This window comes from Lampris incognitus, chromosome 7 (genome assembly GCF_029633865.1).
Source record: "Lampris incognitus isolate fLamInc1 chromosome 7, fLamInc1.hap2, whole genome shotgun sequence".
In the NCBI taxonomy this organism is placed as follows: Eukaryota; Metazoa; Chordata; class Actinopteri; order Lampriformes; family Lampridae; genus Lampris; species Lampris incognitus.
The window spans coordinates 51,995,956-52,022,708 of NC_079217.1; the positions used below are offsets into that span (position 1 = coordinate 51,995,956).

The following is a 26,753-nucleotide window of genomic DNA, read 5'->3' on the forward strand; positions in this document are numbered from 1 at the left end:
GTCTTATTTTTGTGTGTCCAGACCTAACACTGAACGTGTCCTGGTATGAAAGGGTTATAAATGCTGCACTAAAACCACAAGTATAGACTGAAAAACCTAATCGGTCCCAGCATTTGCTGAACTTTTGCCACAATACACTTGACCACCCACTCCCCATCACTGCTGCCAATATCAAAAAGAGAAATACCTTATGTTCACAAAACATGCCTCTGTTTTGAACTGACGTCATGTCATGTCATTCTCCCAAGCCTTGCAGTGGGGGAAAAATGTCTTGTTTGACGCAGAAATGCTGGCTGTGCGTTACGCTTAAGAACAGCAATGGCAGCCATATTAGCACCACATTCCTGCCCCCTGGCTCCTGTTAACTATTTTGAGGGTGTGTGTCAGCGGATTTTTGCAAAGCTAGGAATCTCAAAATAGTGTTGTCAGGGAGAGAAATGTAAACCTACGCAATCGCTGGCAGCACCTCCCAGTAAGAGAAAATAAGCAGCAACCTAACTGCCAAGATACAACATGGCTGGATTATAAATCCGTGAATGGGTTTACGGTGGAACAATAGCCTCATTTTTCCAAATTTAAATTTTTCCTTTTCACTTCATTGCCTTGCAACAACCTACTGATTCCCTTCACTTTGTGATAACTTCACACACACACACACACACACACACACACACACACACACACACACACACACACACACACACACACACACACACACACACACACACAAAGAAATGCCTGTGGATCCCAGTAGATTACTAATGATCCACTTCAGCATCTATCACCTAGGTAACCAACGCCACTGAGTGCATGCCAGTAGACTGCAAGGTAGTCATAGCAACAACAGGGAGTTGGGGGTCGAGGAAGAGCTAGCCAGCAAGCAGGGGAGTAGCAAGAGAGACAGACAGAGATAGAAGAAGAAAAAAATAGAGCCAGGAAAAACCAAGACAGGGTAAGGGAGGACAAAGAGACAGATAGAAGGAGAGTGAAAGAAAGAAGAGAAAAGACAGATGGAAAGGACTTTTTCAACTGAGCTGCTTGTCCTTCAGATGCTGATGTTTTTCCTTCTTTTGAATATGCGCGCACACACACACACACACACACACACACACACACACACACACACACACACACACACACACACACACAGAAAACAAATATGAAATGGCATTCTCTCCATTAGCCTTTCATTCTGTTCCTGTCACTTCCCTTCTCTCAAAACACACATACACCACTATACCCTCCAAGTATTTTTGCCTGTGAGTCAGCATCCAGAGTACATGGCTCCAAACTAACCAATCAGCAAACTGTGACTGGCACTGCCAACCAATCACATTCTTGTATTACTCTGGCCATCCTGACAGCCACTGAGACAGAGGAGACAGAGATAGACAAGCAACGGGAAAGACAAAGGAGAGCCAAGTCAAGTCAATTTTACTTGTATAGCCCAATATCACAAATTACACATTTGCCAGATGAAGTAAACCGAATACACTTAGACGGAGATAGACAGAGGCTGAGAGGAAGACGGGGGTTCTTTCAGTGACACTTATGTTTATCGTGTCTGTCAAAAATGACGCATGACAAACCACACACACACACACACACACACACACACACACACACACACACACACACACACACACACACACACACACACACACACACACACACACACACACACGCAGACAGCACAGGTTGAGAGCCTGAGGCTAAAACTGAAATATGGATATAAGGATAAATTAAGAGAAAACAGGAGGGTGTCATGGGTGTTTGGAAGCAGGTTTTAGAGAGAGAGAGAGAGAGAGAGAGAGAGAGAGAGAGAGAGAGAGAGAGAGAGAGAGAGAGAGAGAGAGAGAGAGAGAGAGAGAGAGAGAGAGAGATAAAGGGCTAAAGCAGAGCTTTGGTGCTTGGCTATGCCTTTCTATGGACTGCAGCAGGAGCACAACCAGAACACATAACGATGGCCCCTCTCTGATACAGAAGCTATCAAATCTGTCTATCTGTTTGCCCATCTCCGTCTCTAACTCTCAGTCTCTGTTGTGCCATCTGACATCGAATCTCATCCAAAGATGCTTGGTGTGAGAGGCATCATAGCTGCCAAAGCGCATGAATGTAGTAAGAAAGAAGAGCATGCACAAGGAAGCCAATGTCTATATGTATGTTCTCTCTCTCTCTCTCTCTCTCTCTCTCTCCTCTCTCTCCTCTCTCTACTCTCTCTCTCTCTCTCTCTCTCTCTCTCTCTCTCTCTCTCTCTCTGTTTTTGTCATAATATTCCCCTAGGTTATATTATTAACAATGTCAAACTTTTGGATCTGTGTAGAAAAATTCTCTATTTACTATTCTGCCTCCACAGAGCAGAGCACAGGGTGGGCTAGAGGACAAGGCCTATATGGCTGGTAGAGATGCAACACCATGCTCAAGGACACTTCAGCAGGACAGATGCTTGCCCTCATGGGGCTTAAATCCTAGTCCAGCAGTTGAAAGGGCTGTCTCCCCAAACTATTGCACACCCCAAAACAGCATCAATGGGTGGCACAGTGGTAAGCACTGTCGCCTCACGACAAGAAGGTCCTGGGTTCGAACCCCAGGGTTGTCCAACCTTGGGGGTCATCCCAGGTCGTCTTCTGTGCGCAGTGTGCATGTTCTCCCCATGTCTGCGGTGGGTTTTCTCCGGGTACTACGGTTTCCCCCACCATCAAAAAGGCATACATGTTAGGGTTAATACTCCTGTCTGTGCCCTTGACCGAGGCATGGCAAGACGAACTGGAGTTGCTCCCTGGGTGCTGCACGGCGGCTGCCCACTGCTCCTAGCTACACAGCTAGGATGGGTTAAGTACAGAGTGTAATTTCCCTACGGGGATCAACGGAGAATATCAAAAAACAAAAAAAATCAAAAATCTCCACCTCACTGAATGGTTTGCAGTGGAGAGCAAAACAGAGATAAGGGGAGAGAGAAGGAGACTCAAACCCGCAACCTTACAAGTACATGGTATGCACCTTAGCAAACTGATCCCCAAAGGCAGGCCAAGAGAGAACGGTCACCTTATCAGATATTGGATTGACTAGAGGTGACAAGGGGGGCTCACTCAATGTACAAACTATACAGCTTGCTTGATGCATTTAGCACCATGTCATCATTTTATTGGCTAGGAAAACAAACCTATTTAGAGTTGGGGTTGAGTTTTAGCCACTAGAACAGCTTCAGTTAATGTTAGCATTAGATTTAGCAACTGAAAGCGAGTCCCAGCCAGACACCACTGGAGCAGCAAGTCTAAGAATCAAACATGCCTTATGGGTTCGCATGTTGCAGGAAGACCCCTACTGACTCCCCATAAATAAACCATATCCCATGCCTCCTTCTCTTTCTGCTGTGTTAAGATGAAAGGTTCGCGCTCATTCATCTTTTCGCTCTCTCCCTCCCTCTTCATTTCTTCAACCCAGGAAAGAGGCATCACACTTTCCCTCTCTCTCGTTTTTTGACATACACATAACACATAGACATCCACTGAAAGGTGCATAAACGATAAAGCGAAGCCTTAAATTGGCATTTAAAGTTTTGCTAACCACTGCACCAGGCCAAACCCACTGATCAGTCACTGAAAAACTAGTGTAATGCAGGCATTTGTTTCCAGCCCAAGACAAATAATGTTAGCGAATACATTTTGCACTTCTTTTATCATCATCATCATCATCATCATCATCATCATCATCATCATCATCACCACTATCCAAACCGCTTATCCTTACTCAGGGTCACGGGGATGCTGGAGCCTAGCCAAGCAGTCATTGGGCGGCAGGCGGGCAGACACCCTGGACAGGCCACCAGTCCATCACAGGGCCCACACACACACACACACACACACACACACACACACACACACACACACACACACACACACACACATTCACACCAAGGACAATTTAGTGCAGCTGATTCACCTGACCTACATGTCTTCAGAGTGTGGGAGGAAACCGGAGCCCCCGGAGGAAACCCACGCAGCCACGGGGAGGACATGCCAACTCCACACAGAGGATGACCCGCGACGACCCCCCAAGGTGGGACAACCCGGGGGGTTTGAACCCTGGACTTATTTTACTAAATTATGCTTCCAAGCGTAGAACACACAAATAGTTAAGGTTATCAAGGATGTACTCAGTTCTCCATGTCACTACAGGCTAGAACCGTTTAAATATTCACATCCTGCATGCAACACCAGATAGGTAAGGTGAGAAGGATTCAGACTGTTTGACATAAGATGTACATATCCTGGACATCTTAACCAGATCTAGCACTTGTACGTCTGGCTGTCATCGAATCACTCAAATATTAGCGAACTGATAAAGTTGAAAGTGGGAGGTCCTGGCAGGGGGGAGCCGCTGATTCACCCAGATACCATCGGAAGAAAAATTGTGATTGGTTCATTTTCCATTCCACTATATTAACCCACTGTTTGCCAAGACATATTAGTCCAAGTTTATAACGACGATCTAGAAATTATTACAATTATTTCAGTGAATAAAAATTCAAATTACAGGAGAATTAAGAGGACCTCGGCTCCACTGAAAAGGACATGAGCCCCCCCTGAAAGCCTATTTTGAGAAATTTAGAGAGCACTCTGAAACACTGTGCATTTTTGTGTCACAGGTTATAGATTTTTATTTTTCTGTACATTGAATTTCCTGAAATGAATAATAATAGCAGGGCGTCCGAGTAGTGTGGCGGTCTATTCCGTTGCTTACCAACACAGGGATCAGCGGTTCGAATCCCAGTGTTACCTCCGACTTGGTCGGTCATCCCTACAGACACAATTGGCCGTGTCTGTGGGTGGGAAGCCGGATGTGGGTATGTGTTCCGGTTGCTGCACTAGCGCCTACTCTGGTCTATCGGGGCGCCTGTTGGGGGGGGGACTGGGGAGAATAGCGTGATCCTCCCACGCGTTACGTCCCCCTGGTGAAACTCCTCACTGTCAGGTGAAAAGAAGTAGCTAGCGACTCCACATGTATTGGAGGAGGCATGTGGTAGGCTGCAGCCCTCCCCGGATCGGCAGAGGGGGTGGAGCAGTGACTGGGATGGCTCGGAAGAGTGGGGTTATTGGCCAAGTACAATTGGGGAGAAAAAAGAGGGAAAATCCAATAATAACAACAATAATAATAATACTAGCAAAAATATGTCAATGTTGTGTTTATTTGCTCCATTACATTACGACTTCCGAACATCTGTCTCCACTGTAATAATCACATTGCTGGGTCCATTCTGTGGCCGTCCATGCATGGTGGCAGACTCAAATCACTACGTTTACATCACCACTTTAACCTCTCCTCTTCACTGAGTTGGTTAGCTAACAAGTTGCCCTTAGGACGCTTTTGATTTAAGGTACGAATCGGGGAATTATCTGCTTGACCTGTGTGTTTGTGAGGACTGGCCCTACTCCTATTTACTACTGACATTTTGGGATGATTGTTATGTGATTCTTTTCCCTAACTGCGATGCAACTGCTCTATTCTGTTTTCTCAGATTGACTTGCATGAAGCAGGATAAGCTAGCCTATAATATAGTCGATGTGTGCGGCATTGTGTGCTATGCACCTGCACCCTGTATGCTGTATCTTGTGCAATAGTGATTGCCATTTTATTTAAGCCTGTGGTGTTTTTGCAAGGTGTGGAACACAAGTATGATGGGTACTGTATTATAGTGTATTATCATAGTGATGTTGCCTCCAGGATGTCTTACTACGCAGTAGTACCGTGTGGCTTTGGTCCTGCTAAGAATTTGACCATGATAGTCTTCTCAGACGGGGAGCGGTTGACGCGCCTAGGCGAGCGGGCAGGTAGGGAGATGGGGGCAAGCCGTCAGGCAGAGCGACGAACGGGCGCAATCCCGTGAAACTGTCACGGTCGTCCTCGTCTCACGCACACGCCCACCCACTGCCAGAGTTGAATTGTCTTGAACTTTTTTCTACACAATGCGGAATGTCACTCCACAAAATGGACGAGAGACTGACTGTTGCCGTGTGTGCCAATTATGTGATTTAGTTATGGACTCTTTCAATATTTCTAGAAGATATATTTTAATTTGTTGCTGTAGCCTATAAAGAAAATACAGTTGTATTGGCCGGGGGCGTCGTAGTGGCGGGGACCTACTAAGGGCCCAGAAAGGGGGGAGGGGGTGCCTTGGGAAACCTGGAATTAAAAGTTTGTTTTGGTTTGCAAATGTTTATTTCTAACTAATTAGTGTCATAACTTCAGTTAAAACTGGCTCAATACATCGGTTGAGGGACTTAAAGGAAACAGTGGAGGCTCTCTGAGGCCCCTCTCACCCCTTACAAAATGCAAAATGGTTTAGTCCGCCCCTCACGAGCATCTCTCAATGCAGCTCATCCAGTCCTGTCGCGAGTTGCTGCTGATACAAGCACAAGCAGAGGTCAGATCAGGGATGTCCCAGGAGAGGCTGAACAGCCTGGCATTACTCTCAATTGAAAGCCGATTAGCAAAACAATTGGACTTTAAAGATCTAATCAACGACTTTGCAAACAAGAAGTCCCGTCAGTGGGCATATACTGTTGAATAAGCATCATGGGTGTCAGCATCAGTACCCTAAGATGCATCAAAGTTTCAAGTGATACTATACATTTTTTCAGTCACTGCAAGATAGTTAGGTTAGGTTAAGTTAGGTTAAAATAGCGTAATGTACTGTGAATGTAAATAATATACAGTATGCTAGAACTAAAAAAAGTGATGCATGAGAGACAAAAGAGGAAAGGGGCCCGCGGAGACTGCTTATGTATAGGGCCCAGAATTTTGTGCTACGGCCCTGGTATTGGCAGGGATTCTGTAGTGCACAGAAGCCATTTCTGCGGCTACCACAGATAGAGTGCCTGGCATTTACTCGCGAAGCCCTTGATTGCCTGTCGATTCACATGAGGAGCGCATCGAGACCCCGCGGATCCAAGCGAGTACATACGCAGGCGGAGTGTCTCTTACCGTTTTCATCTCTGTTGCTGCCGCAGAGTTTTGGCGTGAGAATTGTTTGGGCAGCGTGAGGGCATGAGGCTGGAGGAGAGTTTGCAACCCTGGTGGAGGTTAAAGCGAATGGCATGGGGAGGGCAACCAAATGTTTAGCTTGTGCCTAAAATCCCCGTCTTCCTTTACAGCATGCTTTTGATTCCAAGAATCAGAGTCTGAGAGTTGGGAGTCAGCAGAGTGCTGTTTTCAATGGTCTGCACTTTCAGCGGCCTGGTGGAAACTGCCTCAGACAGCATCCCACGTTAGTGCTCTCTGCACTCTGCAGTGAATGTGCTTACAAACACACACACACACACAGACACACAGACACACAGACACACACACACACAGACACACACACACACACACACACACACACACACACACACACACACACACAGTTACTTGCAGGTGTGCACATACACAAGAGGATGAAGAAGTAAAATAAGGATTTGCCTAAAACTATAGCAATTCCAAATAGTAGTTATAGGTAATAATAAACAGAATGAGAGACAGTGGAGACCTTCAGTGGAGAGACGTGTAAAATGAAAGGACAAGGAGGAGGATGTGCAAGGAGGTGGGCCAAAGGAGTTGGCAAAGGAGCAGGAGACCTGAGATACAAGACAGAAAAGGAGAGAAAGAAAAAAGGACAAATGATGATGATAGGGAAAGAGGTAAGTAAAATGGTAAGGGGTTAGAAGAAAGATAAGGAATAAATACAGCTGCAAGTGGCGAATAACGGGGTCCAAGCAATATTGCATCTGCCTACCAACATTATAGCGCCCCCATGAGTCTGATCTGTTTCATATTTGGTACATGGCTTCTATGTATGTGTCACAAAGAAGAAACCTGTGAAGTTTCGTGAAGATCGGCCATTCACACTAGCAAATATTAGCTACTGAATTTTGATTGGCTGTTTGGCGGCCATTTTGGTAATCCAGCCAATCGGCACTTTAGGCAATGTAGCCAAATTGGTCCAAGTATAAGTATACCAAATTTCAGATTTTTAGCTCAAAGCGGTTTTTGAGATATTGACATGTGTCAGTTGTAGCGCCCCCTACGGACAAATGTCACAAAATGTGGTGTGCTTCCAAAGAATGTTGTGTTGAGTTTCGTTACGTTTGAACAATCATATCACAAGATATAGGCAATAGAATCACTATGGACCACACCTTACATTTTGATTGCCATGTAACTTCGAAATGGAAAGGCATATTAAAATTCTTTCGAAAACTTTTTATCAGCATTGTCTGGAGATGACGAATACCAAATTTCATGCGAATCGGACGAACAGCCTCAGACTAGTTCATTTTACTTTCACTTTCGTTTTTTTGAAAATAGCGGGAAAATTTGGCAGGTGGAAATTGGCGGGAATGGGTGCGTTAGATTCGAAAGCTTCCAAAGAATTAGAGGGGGGGGGGGAATTTCTCAAAAATTCCATACAGAGCCCGAGATATGACCCAAAACGTAAATCCACTTATTGTAGCGTTTTGCTGAAACAATAATAATCCTTAGAAAAACAACAGGGTTCCACAGCTATCGCTGCTTGGACCCCTAAAAAGAAAAAGGGACCAAAGACCGGGAAGAAAGAAAGGATAGAAATAAGGCAATTTGTGTTTAAAGAATTCCTCGCTGAACCACAGGGAAGGAGGGCATCACATTTGTCAAATTACAGCAACCTTCCAACTGTGGCAACACATTAGTTAAATCCCTGAGCTAACTCACAGGAGGTGTCATAGTAAATCTTAATGTGTTGCAGCAGTCTCGTTTAACCCAAATGCACTGGAATGGAAATTATGAATATAGCATACAAGAAATGGATGAAAGAAGAAGGGGAGCGAATTCATGAATAATGAAAAAAAGGTTGAAAATGCGTACGGAAACAAGAAAGAAAGGGAAGAAGTGTTATCGTGCATTTAAATATGTGAAAGAAGAGGGATGATAGCGGAGCTTTGACTGCTCACAGATGTTACATTGTTTTGTCTTCAAGCATATTTCAAGATTTTTATGTCAATTTCATATAATCATCTCGACTAGTGCAGAGAATGACAGTAAACAAAGCTCAAGAGTAAAGAGTGTTTGACACGAAAAAGGTCAGCAGCCACTCTCAAAACCCATAATACTGTGCACTCAATACAGTGCATAGCATAGCCGAATCCGTTAAACCTTGAAGGTCCCCACATCCAGGAGTGTAACATTTAAAAAGCATGCCAACCTTTCAGGTTAAGATGCTCGGTCCCAAGAATAGTGTCAAAATGACAGCATGCTTATCAACAGACTTCAGGAATGAAGATCAGTTTGAGTCAGAGACACTGACTTCCGGGTCTGCTCATCACCATGTGAGGCGCATTTCTTCATTGCTCCATGAGGGTGTGACTAAATTCAAATTACGAGCATGATTTATCTGCAGATACTTGTTGGTACCCTGTTTTGTTTTGTTTTGTTTTTCTGTCTTAACACAACTTCAGCCCACTTTTTCCATTTTTGAGCCGGCCATGTCCTCTACTCAACTGAAGGTAGATACATTGCAAGGACGCCACTACAAAGCCTCACCCTTGACTGATCCAGGTTTCCTGCCAAAGCCACACAGACGCCTGGCCAATCCTAGTGCTTGAATGCTACGCGGGGCGTGTCTTGCCTATAAGTGCTGTGGGATTCATAATAACATGCCAAAGCCAGATGCTAACCATGCTAACCTTTCTGATTGGGAGCAGCTTGACTCAATGCGTGCTTCCATGAAATGTGATATATGCGGGAGAATTGATTTACTGGCTTCTGACCTTCTCTTGGTGATTACTTCAGTAAAACGGCACTGGAAATTACAGTTGAACCTCTACGACAGCGGCTAAACAGCCATGACCAGACCACACATGAGCTGGAGTGTGCATGCACAGACAACGGCAGCTAGCTGTCCAAGCCGGACTCAATAGTGAACACTCTGAAAGCCCAGGTGAAACTACTGACTGGCAAATGTGAGGACTTGGAAGGTCAAGGAGAAATAATGCTCATTTGATTGGTGTTCCAGATGGTTTGGAGGGTCCTCGCCCGACCAACTTTGTTGCACAACTGCAACTGAGGCTGGATGAGACGCTGTTACTTGACCAACCCCATCTCCGCACAAAGGCCAAGGAGGGAGAAGCGCCCCGTCCTTCTATCATCAAGAGCCACGACTTCCAATGTCCGCAATGAAATTTTGCAACATGCTGGCGAAGCCTCCCGGGCTTCTCCACTCCAGTACAGGGTTAGAAAACTTTTCATCTTCCTTGACTAGACCGCTTCCATCTCCAAAAAGCGCACTTCCTTTGCAGGTGTGAAGTGGCAGCGCCACTCCTGTCCCAGTACTAAATTTGGTCTTCTCTTCCCACCTGTACTGAAATAACCCTGCTAGGCGGATCAACGCACACATTCAACGACCCGGACTCAGCCATGGACTTTGTTAACGCAAGTGTGAAAAAGTCAGTCAACCCAAATGCTGTGGTCTAGTGGGCAGTCATTTCTTTCCCCTTTAATTTTTGGTACCAACAGTGTGCTGCATAACTCTTATTTTATAAAGTTACCTTAAAAATTGAGATCTATCGTCTTATTTGCCATACTTTTATGAGTAATTAATGCTCTCTACTTATCACAAATAACTCAGTGTTATGTCATATCCCCTCTTAGATGGAACTTTGGTTTTATATCAACAGAGAGTTCAGACAGACAATGGGATTAGCATGTGTCTCGTTTGGGGAGGCGCTTATTCAAGGGGGGTGGGGGCTGGTTTGTTGTTCACTTCTTACATGTTCTTTGTTGTACTTTAATTTACTTGTCACTAGGTCACTTTACTTAAACGTTTGTAATGGCTATTCATTTATCATTGAATACACTTGTACATACCCTCACTTAAATTGAGAATAGGATATGGCTCATCCTAGCCCATTTTGTCCGACTGGGAGGGGGTCAAAATGCGTAAGTTGGCTATGTAGATGTCTAAATAAGCCAATGAAGCATAGCAAGTACGCCACCAGCTTCACCATTTAGGAGTACATATCATTTATCTCCAGGAGACCCGCCTATAACTGTCAGATCATGCCAGGCTGTGTAGAAAGTGGGTTGGTCAGGTGTATCATTCATCTTCCCAGGGGAAGTCCAGCAGCGTGGCAATTTTAATTCAATAATCGGTGATCTTGACTTGTTCTGACAATGTTTCTGACGCTAACGGGAGATATGTAATTGTAACTGGTCATTTATATAATACCTCTGTGGCTGTTGTCAATTTTTATGGTCCTAATTGGGACAGTGATGCCTTTTTTTTCCATCAGTGTTTTTTAAACTAACCAACATATCCACATATTTCCCTATACTTGATTTCAGACCATGCTCCTGTCATATTCGAAATACAATTTTAAAACTATGAGTTTACAAATCCCCCTGGCACCTTAATACACACTTGCTGTCCAATGAACTCACAAATTGACTTTTCCCATCACTATGGGAAAAGTCCACTATTGACCACTATTGACTTTTCCCATTACCATCAAGCCACTTGCTGTGGCTCTCCGGTCACACCCACATATTACAGGTGTACTCAGATATGGTGTTGAACACATTGTTTTAATTTACACGTACAATATCTTAGTGTATATCTTTGACCCCTCAGTATCAGTTCCAACTGCTCTAAACATATTTACCTCTTTTGGCCGTATCTGGCTACAAACTTAATCTGGCCAAAAGTGAGATATTACCCCTGAATCTGTCAGCAAGAAACTGCCGACTGTATAATTTCCCTTTTAAGGTTGCCTCAGATAGCATTGTATACTTGGGTATTCAGGTTACAGTTGCTAAGACACGGGATGATTTTGAGCGCTGGTCTTTGTTAAATATAGCCCTAGCGACCCAGATCAATTCTTTTAAAATGAATACCCTCCCAACGTTTTCGTTTTCCTATTTGTTCCAATGCTTTTCTTCCGCAGTCCTTCTTTTGTAAGATTGATAAATTAATATCTGAATTCATCTGAAACAGGAAGATTCCAAGACTCTGCAACACTTCAGAGGCCAAAACCTCTCGGGGGTCTAGCATTGCAAATTTTAGATTTTACTACTGGACCTCTAACTTGAGAGCAGTTCAGTTATGGCTTCATCTGGAGGGCTCCCACTCTCTCCACACTTGGATAAAAATGGAATCCTCCTCTTCTAGACCAGCCTCCCTATCTGCTTTTGTTCATGCTCTCGTGAATTTCTCAGTCTCTCCCTATTCAAAAAATATAATAGTTAAATCAACGCTAAGGATATAGAAACAATTCGAGCAATATTTTGGCCTTCAGACCCTCTCTTTCCTTGCTCCATTAGCAGCAAATCCATTATTCTAGCCTTCTTTAATAGATAATACATATTCTTCCTGGCATGCTTCTGGTATCAAAACAATCAAAGACTTATATTCTGTTAACATATTCTCATCTTTCCAACAACTATCAGTAAAGTTTAATATTACTAAAGATCATATTTAGGTACTTACAGGTATGTTGTTTTGCTAGAAATGTTTACCCTAGTTTTCCTAATTTAAAAGCAGCTACTAGTAGTGTTGACCACTTTTTAACCCCACTACCCACTGTGAAGGGCATAATCTCTGTTTTATATAGTCTTCTCCACTCACTTAATCCTATCTCACTGCACACCACTAAAACGCTATGGGAGAATGATTTACATTTTGAAATGGAAGATAATGTATGGGATGAGTGTTTGCAGTGGGCTCACTCCTCCATCTCTGCTAGGCACGGGTCGCTACAGTGTAAGGTTCTTCCCCGCTATCACTTAACTGATGTTAAGAAGAATGTATGAGGATGTGGACCCTGTCTGTGATAGATGTCATCAATCTCCAGCCACCTGTATCCATATGATTGGACATGCCCCTCTTTACAATAACTTTTGGTTGGAAATAGTCAATACGATCTCACAGGTTATTTCTGTCTCTCTCAAATCACCAGCAATCACTGCCTTATTCGGTGTCACCCTCACACCTGAAACGCAAAATCATATGAAGAACTTTATAGCTTTTGCAACTCTTCTGGCTAGACGCCTGATTCTCGTCAAGTGGAAGTTCCCCGCTCCACCTACCAATCACTCTTGGATTAGCGATATCTTCAACTTTATTAATAAGGAAGAAATTAGGTGTACACAAAGAGGATCGCTCGCTAGTTTTAAGGGGACATGGGACCCATTGTTTTGTATAAGCTGATGAACTAACCTTTACTACCATCACGGATTGAGAAGCTCTCAGACCATTTTCAATATCCCTACCTAATTTATTGAAATATTCACTTTTTGTTTTATTGTTTCATACTCCACATGTGTGCAAGTGTATGTGTGGACACATGTTTACTATTACATTTGCCATGTAACCACATAATTTCTTCTCATAGGTAATCAATCTGTTTATTTTGCTTGTTCGTTTGTTTTTCCTTTTTTTTGTCTTGTTTTGTTCACGTTCTCATACAGATGTTCTGTTTCTTTTCTTTCTCTGATCTTCTGTTTTGTAATTACTCAAAGCCTCATTTGAAACTGCTGTTATCTGTTATTTGTCTGGAAACCCAATAAACAAAGTTTTGAAGGAAAAAAAAAATCCGAGACATGCGGACTCCATGAATAGTCCTTATTAGAGCCCAGAATTCCTTGAATGGTCAAATTAGCAATTGAAAGGCTTCTACTGGACCAAAAAGGGGGGTCCAACAATAGAGCATTATAAATAGAATAATATTTTCACATTAATGCATCCCACTGCTTCCATCCCCCGAAGGAATTCTCAGGAACATCTGCAGTGCATATGTTACCACTGTTCTTCAGTTATGGCTTCATCATCATCCTTTTCCTCCTCTGCCTCTTTTTCACCCCCCCCCCCCCGCGACCAACGGAGACTCACCTTGATGGGTTTGCCATCAGGCGTCAGCACTTCCTCTGAGAGCTCCATCATCTTCAGTGCCATGTGTGCGATTGGCTTGGCATGGCTGTCAATCTTCTTGTGGAGTCCGCCTGCCACACAGTATGCGTCACCTATTGTCTCAATCTGGATGGGAATTGGAGTAGAGGAGGATGGGGATGCAAAATGTTTGGGAAGAAGAGGATTACTTTGGTACCCGTTGTTAGGTACATGAGATGTCATTCGTTTTCATTTCTGTCATTTGTTAGTAATCAGAGAGAATTTCTGCACGGTGAAATAACCCGGCTGTAAAAATATCATTGCAAAAATAACAACAAAATCCAAATAAAATCTAAGAGTGTCAAGAGACGTAATGGTAATATTTAAAACATTACTACCCAAGTTTGGTTACTGTTAACCAACAATAGTTGTCGTCTTTATGCATGCTCAGTAATCCAGGTAAGAAAATCAAAGAAGGTTGAATCAGTTCATCTGGACACAATGTTTATTATTAACAGATACGTTTCACAACTCATCTAAGTGACCTCTTCAGCCTAAACTGACCGCAGGTACCCCCACCCTTATAAACCATACAGCGGCATAACGACTCAAACCAACGACCGGTTTCATATGATCATATGGTGTCCAGATGAAGTGATTCAGCTTTCTTTGACAACATAGTTGTCATGTTTTCAACTATATGAAAATAGGGGAATCTGTTAAGTGAGCTGCCTTCATATTAAAAAAAGCAACTATAGCAAAAAAAAAAAAAAATTTCAACTCAAAAGTCACAGACTTTCACCAGAAAACCGTGATAACTTTAATGTTCAAATAAATCCAATTGAAGAAGAGTGACAGTAAAATGATGGGGTCAGTGCATTGCTAGGGAAGAATTCCCATTTTATCCATCCTGCGGCAAATGTAAAAACAGGCAAATAAAAAAACAGATATTGCCCAATTTTTATTCGTCTTGTCATATTTGTGAGATGGAAAAACGTGAAGTGACATTTGACAAAGCCCTAATGAGAGCGGAGACAGAGAGATGGGGAGAGGAGACAGAGACAACAACTGAAAGAGGCTTCAATGAGAAAATCAAGAGATGAGCCTTTTAACACTCATCTAACACCGGTGCAGTCATTTAGACAGAGAAACCAAAAGAATGACAACATACGGCTCCCCCTCCCTCACCTCTGTCTGTCCTGTCTGACAGGGAACCAAACAGCACGCAGAAAAAAACAGGATATACAGACGCATGGAGTAGATAGATATACAAGAAGGTTGGCAGTGTACATCTCTGAGCTGGTCAAAACTGCATTCCCTCCCTTTGTAGCAAACCCTCACCTTGTCTCCCTGACACTACCTGTCTCTTACTAGATTTTGTCTCCTATCTACCCCTCATCTGAAAGTGATGATATGTTCAAACCTGGCAGCCCATCTCTCCAACTCTTAAAAACCTCCAGTTACTCCCCATCAAATCCAGAATGAACTACAAGATCTGGATATTGACCTCCAACACTCCAACAGCCTGGCTCCACCTTACGTAGCTGATCTTCCACACATCCGTTACCCAACCCGCTTATCCTTTACTCAGGGTCACGGGGATGCTGGAGCGTATCCCACCAGTCATTGGGCGGCAAGCAGGGAGCCACCCTGGACAGGCCGCCAGACCAATACACACACACACACACACACACACACACACACACACACACACACACACACACACACACACACACATTCACGCCTAGGGACAATTTAGTATGGCTGATTCACCTGACCTACATGTCTTTGGACTGTGGGAAGAAACAAGAGCCCCCGGAGGAAACCCACGCAGACACGGGGAGAACATGCAAACTCCACATAGAGGACGACCCGGGATGACCCCCAAGGTTAGACTACCCCGGGGCTCAAACCCAGGACCTTCTTGCTGTGAGGCGACCGCACTAACAACTGCGCCACCGTGCCGCATCTTCCACACATCCATCTATTCCATCCATTATCCAAACCGCTTATCCTGCTCTCATGAGTCGTGGGGATGCTGGAGCCTATCCCAGCAGTCATTGGGCGGCAGGCGGTGAGACACCATGGACAGGCCGCCAGTCCATCACAGATCTTCCACACATGTACACCAAAATCCACCCTCTCTGCTTCTCTGAGGCTGGTACCATTCTTACCATCTGAAAAAACAACTGTCTCATTTTTGATGATAACATTTTCTTTGTTGCCGCCCTGTAACTGTCCCGTAACTGTGGAATGACCTACCCCTCATCCTGAGGACGCCACAAAGTCTGCCTTTAAATCACAGCTAATATCTCACCTTTCTAAGGCTCTCATAAGGACATCCACCAAATGAAAATCTGAGTTTGAAAATGAATTGAAAATTATCATAACCATATTTGACACCCATAAAATAAATACAATATGAGGTCTTCCTGTTGGCACAACCAGATAAGTGCATAAAATGTAGGCTCAGTCATGATGGCACCCCTCTGAGATCGAGTCTGACTCAGGAGCTTTGTCTATATGTCTTTCTCTCTCACTCTCTATCCTACCCGGCATGAAATGCAGTGTGCGTGTATGAGTGTGTCTCTTTGTCGTCCTACCTTATACACATCCAGGATGCCACACTGGTAGTCAAAGCGTGTGTACAATTCGTTCAGCATGGAGATGACCTGCATGGGCGTGCACTGGGCACAAACAGCTGTAAACCCAACGATGTCTGAGAAGAGCATGGTCACATCGTCAAATTTACGGGCGGGCACATGCTGGCCCTGCCACAGTTTCTGGGCTACATCTCCTGGAAATATGGAGTAGAGGAGATCCACGGTCCTCCTCTTCTCCTCCTCCAGTGCCTGATGAGTCTTCTCCAGTGTCGCCTGGAAAGAGGAGGCGGACAAAAAGGGGGACGGGGGGGGGGGAATTTCGGAGGTATTGTTGAATGTATTTTACTCATTTGAAGGCATCGATATTAACACCTTAAATATTTGTTGCATGGGTTTCTGGGAGTGTCTCGCCAAATTCAAATACCTGGTCCATGAGAATGTATTTTTAAAATAATTTCCATCAAATTAAAAAAAACAAAACGTTCTAATACAGATGCATATCTACATATTTATGGCAACTTTTTGACCGTATTTGAATATTATGTGGTGGATATGTTTCCATATGTGTTACATCCGGTTTACTCCTTGAATTTATCAGTTCTTAAGGACTTTGTCCAACGGGTTATTTCCCAATGTCCCGCCCCCTTTTTCTGTGATGGACAGCTCCCAAACCACGTGACTGACGACGCCTGCCAATTCACATTCTCAGGAAGTGTCACACAAATATCACATCTTGACAATGTCATGCAATGCGTACAGAAAAATAAATTTTCTCGCAGTAGCAATGGTAACTACAGTTACAGTGGTCAGGTTTGGGGTTAAGATTAGGTAGCGAGTCTGCATAGCAAATATGGAGGCTCCCCCTTCAGCCCTGGAGTCAGAGCGAGTGACAACATTCACACCTCACGTGTCTGGTGATAGCACACAGAGGCCGCTTACCGTTTCACCCAGAATTAGGAAAATTAATAATTAAATTTGATTTTTTTTAAATGAATATATATATATATTTTTTTTTTATCATACTTAAAGTAGCAACATTGTCTTAGAGCGTTTATTACATTTTGGTCGGAGTCTTGTCTTTAGGTAGGCATGATGACTTAAGACATTCCTGTTTCAAAACAGCTTAGTTGGGCAGAAGGCCGTAATGGCATGGACACACCAGCTGCATCACTTTGTTATATTGCAACAGAAGAACTGAAGCTCTATACATTTCTTTCTTTCTTTTTTTATCCCCCCCCCTTCTTTTTTCTCCCCAGTTGTACTTGGCCAATTGCTGTACTCTTCCGAGTCGTCCCGGTCGTGGCTCCATCCCCTCTGCTGATCCGGAGAGGGCTGCAGACTACCACGTGAGTCGCCAGCTGCTTCTTTTCACCTGACAGTGAGGCGTTTCGCCAAGGGGATGTAGCGCGTGGGAGGATCACGCTATTCCCCCCAGTTCCCCCTCCCCCCTGAACAGGCGCCCCAACTGACCAGAAGAGGCGCTAGTGCGGCGACCAGGACGCACACCCACATCCGGCTTCCCACCCGCAGACACAGCCAATTGTGTCTGTAGGGACACCCGACCAAGCCGGACGTAACACGGGGATTCCAGCTGGTGATTCCTATATTGGTAGGCAATGGAATAGACCGCTACACTACCCGGACGCCCAGAAGCTATATTCATTTCAAATGTAATCCTGCACACAGCTAGCACTGTTGCATGCTGATGCCGTTGCAGTGTGTTTTGGGCCAAGGACACATTGGATTTATCCAATCTATGCATCAAAATCAATAAGTAAACCCGAGTGGAAGTGATGTTGTGCTAGTTGCTGGGATGGTAAGCTAGTTATTGTTAAGAAATAAAATATAATAATGAGCACTGAATATAATGTTTTATTTTTATGATTTCGTATCATAATACTATGTTCAATCATAGCTATCACAAGTTTTATGACATTTAATTATCTCCCTCCAATATTTAAATTTTGTAGGGTATTATAAAGATATAAACAAGATAGTTGTGATCATATTTGTCAGCCAAAAGACCAACGCAGGGTTTTCCTCCATTTTCTTGTTTTGATTGGTGTGTTCGATTACGGACATCAGTTGCATTACATACAACGCCATGGTGCAGCCAGTGTGCCAACAGCATAAGGGAGAGTGCAACACTACACCACTGGCAGATGAACAGCTCTGGAAGACAGCAGGGTAACTTGCACAAGGACATGGACAGCAATTTATGAGGGTGTGGAGAGTTGTTTCCTGCAGCCAGAACTTCCTATTTAGTGAAGGAACTCAAACTCTGTGCAACTCTGGATGGAATTTACAGAGTTTGGGGGCCGAAAAGCGTGCAACAGCCAGGTCACGCTGAAACTTGAGCATGAACTGAGGGATACTGAGGAGTCTCCATTCAGAAATCGCGGATCCCTGTTTGCATTTTTCTTTTTTATGGCTTTAAATTGGGAGAAATTATTTTTATTTAAAATTGAGTTTGACACGGGAAGCTAACTGGCTTAACCTGGAGAAAGTTGCCACTGCCCCCACTCTGCCCCTTGTACCTTAAGCTTGTCCATCCTCTTCTTAAGGCCGTCCTGTGCCTTGGCCTGCTCCCCCACCAGGATAACATCCCGCGTGGCGTCGTGGATGGGGATGTCTGACAGGTGGAGCCCCCTGCCCATCAGTTCCTCCAGCTTATCAACACGCGGTGAGCCCAGGAACATAAGGGAGCAGGATTCTGGTACGTGAATCATCTGACCTTTCAATTCCATCACCTGTCAGAAAAGAAGAAAAACAAACGGATGGAAGAGAGATATTGGTTGGGTTAAAAAGTTGGTCGTCTTGTATTGACGATGTAGAACAAAATGTTTTTGCCATGTTTTGAAGAGTTAAAACCAGCACTGCCTAAATAAGCAGCACATCAAAATGAGTTAATAGCAGTCCAAACAGATTAACCATGCTCTACTTCACAACTATACCTATATGGGCATTGCTAATTTAGGTATTTACATCTGGCCGGCAACATTTTTCCCTTTTCTGTTTTAAAAAATCTGCAAAATAATGTAGCTTGCTGCTGAACAATTGAGATGAGAGCTTGGATGGGAGGCAAGGCTCTGGTTATTAGAAAGTAGTGCCGTTTTTCTCTTGGTTTTTCATCTACTCTCCTTTTTTGTATTACCAATTTTAATGCAGTACCAATTTCGGTCCTGGGTACAACGTTAAACTACAACCATCGGGTCGTCAGCGACTAAACCGGCTCCCCCGCTTCAACCCTTGGGTTGTTGTGAGGAGGGTGTGTGGACACCCAGCAGGACTAAAACCAAAACCTGTCAAAGGGCGGATGCGTTCCTCTGTGAACCAATGGCCACCCATACCTGGAGAGGAGATAAGGACCACTAGGTACTCCCCCTACTGAAACACAATGATGACTCAACATGTTGAGGCATCAGCTGCGCTCCTATGACCTCCATAGGTTACAGAACTGATATTGATGATGATGATGAATATTAAGTATTTTTGTTTTGTTTTGTGTATGATAGGTGAGATTATACATGAAATATATGTGGTTCCAACATAGCAAAATATAATGTTCACCTTAAAAATAAAGAAGATGATCAAACATTTGTCATCTAATTTCCAGCAAAGGTTTTCAGTATTTTGCACTTGGTTGTCATTTCTATGATCGTAAAGGGAAGAAGACATCTGTCAGTTAAAGCTAGCCTTAATGCCTATAACTGCCCAGCACACAGAAGAAAAGAGGGGGAGGAAGGAATGAGAAGAAGGTGCCATTCAGTCAAATAAGAAATACCAATACTATCTGACCCAAAATTACCCAACAGTCATAATTAGCTGCTACTATAGGGGAGGGACTGATGGAGAGCAGAAAAGCCCCAAGAGACAGAAAGTGATGGGGGAAGGAGAAGGAGGCATCAGAAGAGCTATTCATTAACATCTGACTCATATTACACAGCGCAAGATAGAGAGACGGAGGCAGAAAAGCAGAAAGTAGCCACTGAAAAACAAAGAGAGGGATGTTAAAAATGAGATTAAAAATCGCTTTGTCGCACAGAATAACAAGATAAAGATAGATATTTAACACCATCCTATCATGCTAAACATGCTAAATGATCCTCCATTGTTCTCTGAGAAATAAAATACAGAGACAGTGAGCAAAAGGAGAGAAAGCGAGATGGAGTGAGTGACACAGTTATGCGTGGTGGTTTGTGTTCTTTTATTAGCCTCTGGTTTCTATGTGGGTTAGATTCAGGTCTAGTCCAGCTGACACCTTATCCACTATTTTCCTACCTGTGTCCTCCAAAAACTTACAGTTGGGACGCACTACATACTCATTTTGACATCATGCTTAGTACGTTAATAGTACGTTAGTAGGCGGTTCTGAACACAGCCCCAGTAAAATATCTTGTCAGGGGCCCAAAATACCCAGCAGCACCCCTGGGTTCAGCCATATATTTTTTGTCCAAACCTTGCAGGCTGTATGTAAACAAAGCAGATCAATATTTGCTCTTTGCAGCTCGGCAGGAGAGAAAAGAGAAATGAATACACTGGGCAAATTACCTCAGGAGATGTTAAGAAAGGACATGAATATGCCCTTGAACATGACTATGAACTGTTTCAGAGTGCTAACTACCTCTTCTTGATGAGGCTAGGTGCACACTATAGGACAATGCCTGATTTTAGGCCTGGATTTAGTCCTCGAGAATGGTGGTGGGGGGGGGTCCCCAATTTGAGGCTGGTCAGAATCAGTTGTCTTCCCAGACCAGAAGATCCTGATCTACTCACAAGCCATTCGGGGCCGCCCAGCTTAATCAAACATGTTTTTATTTAATTTTTTATCCCCCTCCCCCCTTTTCTCCCCAACTGCACTTGGCCAATTACCCCACTCCACCAAGCAATCCCGATCTCTGCTCCACCCCCTCTGCCGAACCAGAAGGGCTGCAGACTACCACATACCTCCTCTGATACATGTGGAGTCATCAGCTGCTTCTTTTCACCTGACAGTGAGGAGTTTCCCCAGGGGGACGTAGCACGGGAGAGTCACGCTATTCTCCCCCAGTTTCCCCTCACCCCTGAACAGGCGCCCCGACCGACCAGAGGAGGCGCTAGTGCAGCAACCAGGACACATGCCCACATCCGGCTTCCCACCTGCAGACATGGCCAATTGTGTCTGTAGGGACGCCCGACCAAGCCGGAGGCAATGGGGATTCGAACCAGCAATCCCCATGTTGGTAGGCAATGGAATAGACCACCACGCTACCCGGACGCCCCCTGTAATCAAACACGTTTGACTTTTGTGACTGGAAATCCTGTAGTGTGAGGGGAACAACAACGGAATCTGGAACAGACACCCACAACAGTAAATGAGATTCAAGCTGACTGGGAAGTGGGAATTTTGTGACTCTTAACCCTTGTGCTGCATTCGAAAGCTGTTTGTGTCCCGTGCGTTCGCGGGTCAATTTTGAACCCTCGGTCCAAAACACTAAAAAACAATGACTATCATCCAGTATTGTTTTTTCTACATCATAACTAACTTATTATGCATTCATAACCATACAATCCTGTTGTAATTTTATTTTATGGCCCCAAGACACATTACACCACATATTTTTAAGTTAAAAATGGGATTTAATTCACTCATTATATTCCCTATAGTGAATATAGTTATCTGACTATAATAGACTAATATTTGAATACAATTTCTAAAAAAAAAGTTTTTAGAACTTTATATTATTAACTATAGTAACCTCTGTGGTGTTACGGCTCAAAATTGACCCATCTAGATTTGTTAGAAAAAGGTAAAAAAAAAAAAAAGAAAGCTTTTTTCATAAAGCACAACTTTATTTGATTCAAAATAGCAGATTAAAATTAAACACAAACATGAACAAGGGTGTTTCTGTGTATCCAGTGTGTGTGTGTGTTCACATGCACGAATCACAGTATGCAATTGTTTGAGTGTGCTCCCTGCAGATGTATTTTTTACAAGTGTGGCAAGTTGTGCTGGTTTTTCTGTCCTTGTTGGAAGGGCAGGACTGGCACCTCTTTCTCTTGCTGCCACTGGCATCCTCTGCCCTAGTAGAGGTTGCTGATGTGGTTGCAGCCTGCAGCTCTCTCATCAAGTTGGCAGAGCCAGGAGTTCGGGGAACCGACTGACGTTGTTCAATGTGGAGATTCACCAGAGCTCTTCCCAGCTCCTAAAGAAAGAGCCTCCTCTTGTTGAACTTCCTGATGTTCCACCCAGGATTTATTTCAGTCCACACCACAAATGCATTGTAGGCTGAGACATCAAGAATGTTATAAAAGACAGCCACTGACCACCGGGCCGTCTTCCTTTGGCAAGTGTACGTGCCAGTGACCTTGTGGAGGTTGTCGACTCCGCCTTTGTTCCTGTTGTAGTCCAGGATGCTTTTTGTCCTCCCTACTGCTCACAGCAGCATTCTTGTAGAGAGTAGACATCATGACGACATTTTTCCTTTTCTTTGGACAGTATGACACCGTTGTGGCGGTCTCCGTAAATGCAAACTCTGAGGAGAGAGGGGCTCTGTCCTTTGTGTCTAGCAGTGCAGAAGGAAGCCCAGGTTTATTCTTCCTGACTGTTCCTACCATGGTGAGTTTTTTCTTCAGCAGTTCTTGGCCGGGGGCATAAGATGTGAAGAAGTTATCACAGGTGATGTTGTGCCCTCGAAGCCCCTGTGTCATGTCCAGCACCACCCGTATGCCTTGATTTTTCTCTGCCACTCCACTTGCAGATTTTCCGGTGTATACTTGCATGTTCCATGCATAGCTGGTCCTGGCATTGCACGCTGCCAAGATTTTAATCTCGTATTTCCCAGGTTTGCTTGGGATATACTGCCTGAAGGGACAGCGACCTCTGAACGGGACTAGTCGCTCATCTACAGTGACCTCTGGCCCTGGATTGTAGACGCATGGCAAGCGTTCCACCCGCTCGTCCCAAACCTCCCTAATGGGAGCAAGTTTGTCATGAGCACGGCGAGCAACACTGCTTTCCTGACTGTCAAAGCGAATGACTCTTGACAAGACATGGAAGGTCTGAAGTGACATGGTTGCACGAAAAACACTCCAGCCTGTCTCAGCACCCCATAGGCTGGCAGTAGCCTCATTATTGGATCTGTAAGGCAAGGCAATACAAGGCAGGTTTATTTGTATGCCACATTTCAACAACAAGGGCAAAAGAAACACATTATAAAAGGACATTCGAGTTCATAAGAGAATAAAATTACAATGCAGAATACACACCTGTACATGCCAGCAAGAAGCAACAGCATCCACATAGGTTTTGTCTATTTCCTTCCAACTGTTGCCAAACACTCTTCTCCCTTCTAGGTTCGTCATCTCAATCAAGATAGTCTGGATAGACTGTGGCATGAACAGCTCAAATGCTGTCTTTATATCTTGGACATGTGACACTACAAATCTAGTGGGCCCAAGGGTCATTCTGATGATGTTCTGAGCTTGTGCTCGGCCTTTGGTTTCATAAGGGATCTTGGACCATGCCATCTTGCCATTCCTTGACACGAAGACCTCCTGTTGTTCTCCCTCATCCAAGCCTACTTCCTCATCAGATGTGTCTTCATCGTGTTCAGGCACATACGCCACATCATCTTCATCCTCAGACACATCTTCAATTTCAGCCTGATCTCCCTCCTCAAAGATGTGATCAAGAGCCTCACGGGCAGTGAAAAATCTTTTGCTCATTGTGAAATCGACAGATACTACTGAATGATACTCAAACAAACTTGGCAGAGATATTTAATGAAAAAAACACGTTTTTTTAATTGTTTAAATATTTTCAATTGTTTTTCCACAAAACAATCCAGACAAAAGCCCGACAAGTTACGCGTAACAGTCAACCTCCATGTTTGTTACGCTACGCAAGTTCCTGCGTGTACTTCTTCTTCGGTTTTTAGCCGTTCTGTTACCAAAATGTTTCATTACTGCCACCTGCTGGTTTAAAATATGAGCTTTTGGGTGCGATTGATCGTTAGCATGAAAGTATAATGCCTTATTTGGTTTAACCGGTCAAGTGTGTGCTGACAATTGAAAAACCACAAAAGAACAAACCAAAAAACAAAACCTGTGTGAAACGTGTCCTTACGTGTGCAGTCTCCCACATTTGCAGCATTGGACAGGATTTGGAAAGTCCTCGAGTGTGTATCTAGTTCAAGAAGCCCTGGCCTCTTTCTCTTGAAAACAACTCAGAATGGATATAGGGAGGACTCGGAGGGGCAACAGCAACTAGCCTGTGACTTTCTATGACTCTCTGTCTGTCTGTCTGTCTGTCTGTCTGTCTGGCTGTCTGTCTGTCTGTCTGTCTCTCTCGCTCTCTCTCTCCTACTTTTTATGCTCTTCCCTCTCCTTTTTGCTTGTCTCCCCCTTTATCGTTCTCTTTACTGCCTGTGTCTTCCTTTCCCCCTATTTGCTCTCTCTCTGTCATCCTCTTTCCTGCTTACTCTCTATCTCTGTCTCCTCTCTTCATTAACTCTCCGTTGTCCTCGCTTTCTCTCTCCCTCTTTCCCTCGCTTGCTCTCTCTCTCTCTCTCTCTCTCTCTCTCTCTCTCTCTCTCTCTCTCTCTCTCTCTCTCTCTCTCTCTCTCTCTCTCTCTCTCCATAGTGTCAGATAGATTATTCCACCAGCGAGCACACTGCAGCCCTGTTTTATTTATAGCACAATGCTCTCCTAGGTCTGCATAATACATACACTTTATATCCACACACACACACACACACACACACATTCTCACGCATATTATATTTACACACCCACACACAACGACCACACACAAGCATCCAAATCCATCCAAACAAGCCAGTAAGGATGAACAACTGAATGAGAGACTCAACATAACATGTACACTCACACCGACATGCACATACATACGCACATTCAGCTAAAGTTGCGGTGTGTGTCACAAGTTTAGTAGACACGGTCCAACATGAACACACAGACAGACTTACACACGGATGACAAACATGCACACAGCTATAGATGTAAACGGGCTGTATGCACAGATATACGTACACAGGGTCCTATGGCAATTAAGAACACGTGAGTGCAATGATTCACATGTATGCAAACACACACACACACAGCATATACATACAAGCAGGAGGAGGATGTGAACAGCTGTTTCCTGAGGTTGTCTGGCTGAGTAAGGGGGACAACAAGCCTGACATACTAACAACCGTCTCCATGGAAACTATAAAATGGGTGATGACAGAGTTCGGTCAGGACATCCACTGAAAAGTGCCCTCCAAGGCTGCTTAGACTAACTTCATACTCTCATTCTCTCTTGTCTCCTCTGTCTGTCTGTCTGTCTGTCTCTCATTCTCTGTCTGTCTGTCTGTCTGTCTGTCTGTCTGTCTGTCTGTCTGTCTGTCTCTGTTTCTGTCTGAGTTCCAGTCGGCCTCTTACACACTCATAGCTACACACACTGCTCCAATAAATGTACGTTTTTCTCTGTCCCCTATACCATCACTGTCATGCTCTCTCTTTCTGACTCACACACACACACACACACACACACACACACACACACACACACACACACACACACACACACTGACGCAGGCAGAGGCAGGCAAAAACACACATGAACACACATGAACACACACACACACACACACACACACACACACACACACACACACACACACACACACACACCCCTGGAGGCTGTTGTGTTGGCCTAGTTGTGCACCTCTCTTTTAACTCAGCGCCCCATCTTCACCCCTGTCTACCTCAACACGGGACCAAATGAGAAAATAAGAAGGGCACGGTAAGAGAGAGCGATTAAGGGAAAGAGAAAAAAGACAGGATATGAGAGAATGAGAACGAATGGACACGACATACGGATGAGGGGTAGAGGGACATGCATGATGGGCAGGCAAGGAGAGAGGAGAGCAGTAGGAGAGAGAGAGAGAGAGAGAGAGAGAGAGAGGGAGGGAGCTTACTCAGTGCACTGTGTTCCAGTGCTGAGCTGATGCTAGCCTCTATTTCATCATCCTTGTAACAGGTTGACGCATGTAGCCAGCAAACCGTTTCAGCACCACTGCATAATCAGTAATGGGAATATGGACCCCAAAATATAGGTTTACCAACTACGCTGTAGATTTAGAGGGATTGTCAGCTGATAAAACAGCCTGTTTCATGAGACCAGTGGATTTGGCTCATATTAAAGACTTTTGGTGGCAGTTCAAAAATTACTACAGCAAGGTTTTTGTTTTTTTTGGGGGGGGGGTTG

At 44.2% G+C, this 26,753-nt stretch overlaps 1 protein-coding gene across 1 annotated transcript in view; it reads right to left on the reverse strand.

Moving 5' to 3' along the window:
• gucy1a2 (guanylate cyclase 1, soluble, alpha 2) overlaps positions 1–26,753 on the reverse strand; it is a 93,265-nt gene that overhangs the window by 5,476 nt on the left and 61,036 nt on the right. The window contains exons 7-9 of the mRNA XM_056282883.1: positions 19,038–19,250; positions 16,501–16,773; positions 13,901–14,044 (exon numbers count right to left, since the gene is read on the reverse strand). Coding sequence (XP_056138858.1) covers positions 13,901–14,044; positions 16,501–16,773; positions 19,038–19,250 — 630 coding nt within the window. The remainder of the gene's footprint in view (positions 1–13,900; positions 14,045–16,500; positions 16,774–19,037; positions 19,251–26,753) is intronic.